At 41.9% G+C, this 9,190-nt stretch overlaps 1 protein-coding gene across 1 annotated transcript in view; it reads left to right on the top strand.

Moving 5' to 3' along the window:
* The first annotated feature begins 892 nt into the window (after window positions 1-892).
* Window positions 893-9,190, top strand: part of LOC129679778 (DNA repair protein SWI5 homolog) — an 81,928-nt gene continuing 73,630 nt past the window's right edge. Inside the window, exon 1 of the mRNA XM_055611210.1 lies at window positions 893-928. Within this exon, the coding sequence (XP_055467185.1) occupies window positions 893-928 (36 nt within the window). The remainder of the gene's footprint in view (window positions 929-9,190) is intronic.

The raw sequence follows: 9,190 nt of genomic DNA, 5'->3' as shown, positions 1-9,190 counted from the left end.
ACACACACACACACACACACACACACACACACACACACACACACACTTGTTGTTTTTTTTCATGGCCTCTTTTTTTTATGTTATTGTTTTTTTGCTTGTTTGTTTTGATTTCTGAATTTTGTTTTGTGCTTTGTGTGTTTTTTAAAGAGAGCAAGAACACAGCATTAAGGGGAGAAGGAGGAAGGAAGTAACTGGAGGAGTTGAGGAAGGGAAAAAATGATCAAAATATATTGTATAAAAAAATTAATTAAAAAAGAGAAAATATGTGTTAGGTCTCAAAGAAGCTCTGGACAAATGATGAACTGCGGTGCCCATTTAATATACAAAGCTGACTCTACCCCTCAGTCCCTGCTCTCCTGTTACAGCATCATCCTGGCTGGCGTACCTGTCCCCTACCCTAAACCTCTCAGGACCCTGTGTTTCCCTTCCCTTCCCTTCCTCCTCTTTCTCTTTTCCTTTGGCTACACATCCTCTTGTTTCTCCTGGTGCTCCTGGCTCTTGGCTCCTCTCTTAGCCTTCCCCTCTCTCCTCTGTTCTCTTCCCTCTCTCTATTCTTTTCCACTCTTGATCTCCATGCACCCACCCTCCACCCTCTGCCTGTCTCCTCCTGCAGTCAGTTCAGTCCGCTGGCCAAATTCAGTTTGGACTCTTCCAGATGCTTCTGGCTGTTTTCTTCCTCATATCTATAATAAACCTTCTCCTCAACCATACCTGGAACAGTCATATCCTCATTTTCCATTCATTAAATACCTGTGCGTTTTTCAATCAAGGAGTGAGGTCTGGAGTAGCCAGGGTCACTGTGATGACTGCATTAGCTACTTTTCTCATTGCTGTCACAAAATATCTAACAAAAACAACTCAAAGCAAGGATCCAGGGCACGGCAGCACAAGCATGGGGCTGTTGGTCACACAGGAAGTAGAGACAAAGGTAAGTTCTTAGCTTGCTTTTTCTTTATCACCTTTTTTATTCAGTCTGTTACAATAGCCCATGTGCACCTGTCTTTCTGCTTGGGTTAAATCCCTCTAAAACCACCTTCATAGACACATCCACTCATCAGTCTCCCAAGAAATCCTAAACCCAGTCAATTTATAGTGATGATTAACTATTGTAAGTCTACCCTTGTCAACTTGACACTCATCTTAGTCCATAACAGTCCACTTCTGGTCCCCTAAAAGGCTTGTGGCTAAAAGGCTTGTTTTGAAAAAACGAAACAAAACAAAAAACAAAAAGCAAAACTATATTTCTTCAAGAGTCCTCTAGTCTTAGAGTTCTAACATAGTTCAGAAGTCCTGTTTTGAAATTTGTGGCAATCTCTTCAGTGAGACCCATGAAAAGTCAAACATAAGTTGAATATTTGCCATACACAATGTCTCAGAATAAATATCCCCATTCCAAAAGGAGGAAATAAGTACAGAGGGGAAAGATCAAGTTTAAGTACGGATGAAGCCAAGCAGAAAAAAACCCAAATCCTACAGCTCTGTGCCTGGCATCTGGGTTTCTTGGTGTCATCATCTGGTCCCCAACAGTCTTAGGCCACACAGGCCCTCCATACTCACTGCCTTACCACACACTGAATCCATCCTTGCTGATGTCCCATAATCCTAAAACATCCACTGAAACCTGGGCTTCACCTTAGCAATGCTCCATAATAACCTCTCAGGGCCTCCTTGAAGGAACTCCCATCTTGCCATACATACACTGTCCGGCCTCAGCAGCTGTCTGGAATCTTGCTGCAAGCCTCCATGACCCCATTAACCCCTGCATTCTGAATGCCTACAAAAGCAGCACTTCGCAAACATCGACGCCAAGTTCCGTTGCCCGCCTGAGAGGCAGTCTAGCCACCACCGTCATCCGGGAGCCAAGTGGTCAAGCAGCTAAGCTCATATGCATCTACATCTAACGCAACCGAAGGCGAGCGCCGAGAAACCCTTTCCGTCATTTCACAGCTTTGTGTGCCTATTCACACTCGTCCTATCATTTGATTCTCACAACAGCCCTTTGAGACAGGTAGTTGCACGTCCTCATTTGGCATAAAGCAGCCGAGATTAAAAGTGTGAAAAGATAAATGTAAGTGAATGTCACTGTCATTCAAAGGAGGAAAAAAACCTGAAAACTGCTTACATATCCATCAACAGTGGAGTGGCTAAATACACTCCATTCTCCCACAGAAGGAAACAGTAGGCAGCTGTTGAGATGCTAAGGTGATGTTTCTGTTCTAGGCAAAAGGAAGTAGCACATTCTGTCCTTTCCTGCTGGACTGGGGTTGCCAGGTTCATACACCAAAAGCTGCAACATGCCTAGGAAAATTTTATTTTCTAGTAAACAAATTTTAAATAAATTTTATTTTTTAAATAGGCAACAAGGTATCGAATACCATTACGGAACTTTCAAACAAAAGTATGTTTTGGTAGATTTTCCTCTACCCTTCAACAAGAAATGTTTTTAGTGTGTGCCTTTTGTAATATTTAAGATAGAAAATGATACAGTGACTTGTATCTTATCTGACAAACCAATACTGGATGTAACTAAAATCATGGATGAAATGCTTTCAGTTTCTAAAGACTGAAGGTCCCCATGATGAAAGAAGATCATGAACCATCAGATACATTTCTTTTTTTCTTTTTCTTTTTGTTTTGATATATTTCTTGACTTTGTTCATTTTCTTTTCTTGTCCCTGAGCCTTTACTAAAAATCAGTCCAAACCCAAGAACTGTGAACTCAAAATAGAGTTCTGAGAGCCCAAGAGAAGCCCTGCCTCTCTGACCCAAGGAACGAGAATTGGCCTTGTATAAGACAGAGATGGTGAAGCAAGAAGTGTTCTGAGTCCTCCTCCCCCACAATCCACAATCCACGCAAGCCGCATGCCAGAGCTCCAGGGCAGAGTAGCCAGACAGCGAGCATACTGCTGGTAAAACAGACACAGAAAACTCATAGGAGCCTCTTCTCCCGGAGAAGAACTGTGAGATGACTCATGTAGGGGACACCTGGTGTGTGACTTAGGCACAGAGGCAGACTCAACTGCAGGAAGTTTAACGCCAAGTCAGGAGAAGGGTCCCTCTGGTTTCATCAAAGGACCAGAAAAAAACAGAGTGCTGGGGAGTTGGCAGAGAGGAGGCAGTTAAGAAAAAAATTGTCTCAGATAGCTGTAAGGAAGTCCAGGGCTCACTCTTGAGAGGCATGTGACCTAAAGTATAAGAACTAAACTGCAGGACCGAACTCCACCCAGGCTCCAGATGGCTCACTCAGTAGGCCACACATGGGGCAGATTCAGAAAACAGTCCAGAGTATATAAATATTGAGCTGATTTGCACAGCTCTGAAGAAACAGGGAGGAGTGACAGACTAAACACACTAGGTCGGATGCCTCCGCTGGTGGCCAGCCTCCGAGATGGTCCACAGTGACCTGGCATCCTGGTGCTCACATGCTTTCTTCCTGTCCCATTCTGTAGGACAGTAGGAGCTTAGCAAGAGTGAATCATGCCTCAGTAAGGAGACAGGGAAGAGAAAGAAAAGTACAACAGTGTAATTGAAAGAGAAAATGGCGCCAATGAAAGAATTTAAGGATAGGATCACGGATGGACCAAGATCAAGTTTCACACAGCAGGTAACACAGATGGAAAAGAAAAAGAGCCACTGAAGGGGCATTGGCAGCGGGAAGCTCTCTGATGTTCAGGTCAGGGTTTAACGGGATCTGGGGAGGTGGTAAATACAAATGATGTGAAAGAGGGTTTTCCCTCGGCATTATCTGCCATGCACCTGTTCTTATAATTTGATTTTCTGTTCTCTTGACTTGGAAATGTGAGGGTTCTGGACAGTCTTCAATGAACACGAGTGAAATTCTTCAGTCTTTCGAGCAGCACCGCGCTGCAGAGATGGGAGCACCTCCAGAAGCTGCCCGCTAAAAGGACAGACAAGGGCTGGAGAGATGGCAGAGTTCCCGTGTGCTTGGGTCCCGGCACCCAGGTGGTGGCTCACACCATCTATAAACTCCAGTTCCAGGGGATCTGATGCCCTCTTCTGACCTCCATGGGCACCCAGCACACATAGAATGCAAGAATAAAACATCCAGGCACAGAAAATAAATAACTCTAAAAATATACTTTTAATTTAAAGAGAAAAAGAGACAATTTCTCCTTATTTACTGGGACACTTACACATGAAGTCTTAAATCCCCACACTGAAGACTTCCAAAGGCTTTGAATCTCTGTGCTATGAGAAAGCCAACCCGTAGGCAGGAGGCGAGTGAAGGCTTCCCATGCCCAGTCTTCCCTGTTTCTCCTAACATGTGTATCAGGCATGTAAGTGAGCTTCCTTGTCTTTCCAAATAAACACATGGATGTCATGGAGCAAAAATGCCATGCTAATCTCTGCTGCACACAATGAGATCAGCTACTTTTCACTTGTCACCATCTTTACCAGCATAGGGGACTATGCCCTCAAACTGCAAGCCAGAGTAACCCTTTCTTTCCTTAAGGTCTTTCTGGTTGGATATTTTGTCATGGCAATGAAAGACTGACTCCTAAGTACATGCGGTAATTCACACTTACTGTGCCCTTCCTTAATTCTGGACTCACGGACGATAACACGACTGCTGGTCTACACCGCTAACTTTGGAGTATTTTCTTATAAGCAATAACCATAACATGTGACCTTGACTTACCAACAAACCACTGTTCTGTATTTAACGGGTGGTTAGGCAGGTCAGAAGAGGGCAGTAATAGCTAGTGAAAGACGGAGAGGTTTGCAATCAGAATGCAAAATAAGGCCATACCTAGACACGGCCTTGCAGAAGTACCCAGCAAAGAAGAGCAGGCAGTAAGACGTTTTCCACAAGCTTTATTGATGAGCTCAAGAGACGCTAGTGTGGACCAGGGCTGCGATGAGTTAAAACCCATCGAATGAACTGGAGCGGTGAGTGTTCTGGGAAAGCAGTAAGACCCTGTTGAAAGACACTGCTCAGTTGCAATGAGGGCCCAGCTGGGTTTAATGGCGTGAATTTGGAATGGGTCATATCAGCCCAGTAGGATCATGTCCTCCAACAACATTTAACAGTTTGGAAGGCAGACTTGAAAATTCAGTAGTGGGGAAAGAGCTGAGCTTTGTGTGAGAGCTTTATGACAGCTATTCACACATCCCTCAATTCATTAGTAAACATCTATTTAATACCTATTGTTTTTCAGAAACCGTGCAAGTGGAGTACACGTGCAACGTGTAACTGAGCATAAAACACATAAAAAGACAGGCCTCTGAGGGCACTAAGGTTTTCCTCCAAGGGAAATGAGATAAACATGCCTTTTAGGGATTGCATTAAAATGGGCAAAAGTATTACAGTTTTTTAAAAAGTAAGCCTTTGGGTCTGGAGAGATGGCTCAATAGTTTAGAGCATTTACTGCTCTTGCAGAAGACCTGGTGTTCAGTTCACAGTTCTCACTTTAGGTGATTCACAACCTTTTATAACTCCAGCTCCAGAGATCCTACACCTTCTGCTGGCCTTTGCAGGCACCTGCAAGCGTAACTCACATAAACTCACATGCATACACACACACACACACACACACACACACACACACACACGCAAATAAATATATCTTAAAGGGGAAGAAAAAAAAGTGAGTCTCAGGTAAATGAAGACTCCCCTCATGCCTGCATTCCTGAGAGATTTTAGCAAAGAGCTGAGAGAGAAGGAACCACAGCTCTAACAAGAACTGAAGTAGCACTCTGAGTTTGGTCAAATTACAACATCATCTCCATTTGGACTTTCTTTTGAGCTACTTAACCTCTACTTAGATTGTCTTAGTGAATATCTAGTGATATTGAGAATAAGTAGCTATTAACCAAAAAATTATATCTCAAAGTCCAGCTGGATTTCCTCAGAAGGCAACTTGGGTTTGGTTTATCTGAACACTGAAGCTTCGCAAGTCAAAGACTGAAAGGGTCTGTGTTGCTCTTAAAGGGAGAAGAGCTATCCTAACGTCTCAGTGTTCTCAGTGTTTGGGATAATCTTAACTGTGTCAAGATGCTCATTTCCAAATCTTTCTGATACTTAATAGTGACCTTTCCTCCACACTGTATCAACTAAAAGCAAAAATCAACTATAGCCATGGATCTATGAGTTCCTTGGGAGTATGATGGATGGGCCTGTCAGCATTTAAAAATAATAATATTGGATTTATGGCTTTCTAGGTGTCTTTGAGGATTGGGTTCTAGGCTCTTGCACTGAAACCAGAATGTCAGGTTTCTCATGTATAAAATGACAAAGTATTTGTACATAGACTGACACCAATTCACCATAAATACAGGGGATTATTTCTGAATGTTCAATGATAATTCACTTGTGTATATGCCATTATTTTCCTGTATACTTTAAGTTCTCTCTAGATTACTTAGAATATCAAATTCTATGCAAATGCTATATAAGTAGTTTTGCAATTCAGTTAGTGTATAAGGACAAGAAAAGTCTGCACATTTTTTTTTAATAATGTCCATCTGCAGTTGGCTGGTTTCATGGAGTAGAATCCATGATATGGTTAGTCTAGACTTAGTTTTGGAAGAGTCAGACAACTTGACAATTCCATTTGATCACGTGACTATAATATGCTTGTGTTATATGCTAACTCCTTGTGAGTGGCATGGCCCAGAAGCAGTGTACTCAACAGTTTTATGTCAACTTGACACAAGCTAGAGGCATCTGCGAGGAAGAAACCTCAATTAAGAAAATGCTGCAATGAGACCAGGTTGTAGGAAAGTCTGTAGAGCATTCTCTTAATCATTACTTGATAGGGGTTGGCCCAGCCCAGTGTGGGTGGTGCTGTCCCTGGGCTGATAGTCCTGGGTTCTATAAAAAAGCATGCTGAGCAAGCCACAGGCAGTGAGCCAGTTGACAGCACCCCTCCATGGCCTCTGCATCATCTCCTGCCTCCAGGTTCCTGCCCTCCTTGATTTTCCTGTCCTGACTTCCTCCCATGATGGACTATGATCTGGAAGTGTAAACCAACCCTTTCCTCCTCAGCTTGCTTTGGCCATGGTGTTTCATCACAGTGGTAACCCTGACTAAGAGAGGCAGCAGTGTCTGAACCTCCTGGCATTAAGGTGATTTGCAGAAACAATGACTACAGCTCCACAGCCTGCAACAAAGGGTGTCTTGTATGACCCAGCAGAAGAAGGATGGAGAAGCCTGAACATGAAATAGCTGGATTATTTAAATATATGTACCCTTCTCCTGACTCTGTCACCCTCTATCCTTGCTTGCAATAAAACTACTGTGTGATTATAAATGGCTTGAGTCCTTTACCAGTTTCAGCAATCAGAAACAGAACACTTAAGGTAATTGATAAAATTAATGCGCAGAGCATGGAGGACAGGAAGACAGGAATCTCTGGGGGTGGGTAGGCTTATTTATCTATTCAGTCTTTATTAAGTGTTTACTGGTTCAAAAAAACTCTCACTAGGCATCTGGCAGACAAAAAATAACTCAGGGGTGACCCTTGATCATAAGATGTTCACATTGGGAAGAAAAATATAGAGACAGACAAACAAAAGCTCAAACCCCATGGTAATAGCTGCCCGAGGAAGGGCTTGCAAAAGCAAGAAGAAGGAGTAAATCTTTCTAAGGGAGTTTTTTATGGCTTTCTGTTTGCACTTGGAAAAGATGGGCATGAGTTACCAAGAAGCAGAAAGGGGCAAAACAAGGGGGAAATACACTTGAAAGAAAAGTATTACGTTTGTGTGATATTTCATCAATAAGGAGCCATTTAAGCAAACAACATTGTTCAACTGAATACTATACAGATGCTGCCTCAAACTGCAAAAGGCAAAGGGACATTCTCTAAATAGTATCAGAATTATCTACATCATGTGTCTGCATGTGCATTTGTGTATACATGCGTGTGCATATGTGTGCCATGTGCCATGTATGAACAGGCACGTGCACGTGAGGGTGCACGAGTGCATATATGGACATGCATGTGTGTGCGCGTGGTCTTTATTCCTGTTCAAGAAGCATAATGGTATCACTTAGCTGTATATGGGGCAGAAGTGGTATACAAAGAAACGTTGGAGGCAATTTTCCGAAGCATCAAAAACAGGAAGTCACAAGGTTAAAGAGCTTATGAATACCAAACAGAACAAATATGAAGAAATCATATTATACACACGAGATTGATAAGGACAAAAAGAAAAGAAACCATCCTATAGGATGACATCTAGATCAATGAAATAGCATCAAAATTCCAGAAATCAACCAACCCCTGTATGTAGGATGAGTTGATTCACAAGAAATGTCAGGATAAGTTAAAGTGAACATTCTTTTCAACAAGTGAGCTAGGCATCCATAAGCGCAAAAAAAAAAAAATTGATCCCCTCCCTCACATCATTTGCAAAAAATTTAATCAAAGTGGACCATAGCTCTACCTGAAATAGCTATAGTTATAACATTTTAAAAATATAAGCATACGTTTTCATGATCATGCATCAGGCAATGACTTCCTAGATAGAACACCAATATCAAAACTGGCAAAAGACAGCACAAACAGATGAGATTTTATCACATGAATATTTGTGTTTCAAAGGCATAACCAACAAAGTGAAAAGGAAACCAACAAAATGAAGTGACTATTTATAAATAATCATGTGGTAAAAGGCTTGAGCCCAGAATATTTTTAAGGAGTCTTACACCTGATAGAAAGACAATAATTTCCAACTTTTAAAAACAGAAAGGATTTTCTTCAAAGACATTAAGCTTGTCAACAAGCATACGAAAAGCTGCCCAATACAGCTAATATTTGGAAAAGAGTAACGAAAACTACAAAATAAGTAAATAAATAGTAAAACTTCACACACACAGCAGTATGGCTAAGGTACAAGTTGGTCAGAAACCGAGACCTTCAAACAAGGTTGGTCATGTGAACTTATTTGGCAAAACAGTTCATCCTGTTAAACCTAGAGGCAGCATATGGCCCAGCAATCTAGCCTTAGGTATATATATATAAAAAAATTAAAGTAGGTATGACCACAAACACTTGAATATGAATGTCCACAGCAGCACAAAGTTCAAAGATGGTGGAAACTCTCAGCATATGTCAAATACCTAATGGGTAAGCAGAGTTTGCAATATCCTTAGGATGGATCGTATGAGATGCTGATGATAGAAAGAATGCAGGCATAAAGGCCACATTCTACATCAATCAATTTA

Source organism: Psammomys obesus, unplaced genomic scaffold (assembly GCF_907164565.1).
Source record: "Psammomys obesus unplaced genomic scaffold, mPsaObe1.curated_primary_1811, whole genome shotgun sequence".
Taxonomy (NCBI): Eukaryota; Metazoa; Chordata; class Mammalia; order Rodentia; family Muridae; genus Psammomys; species Psammomys obesus.
Note: the sequence above shows the minus strand (reverse complement) of the source record. Positions and strands in the feature narration are given on the sequence as shown.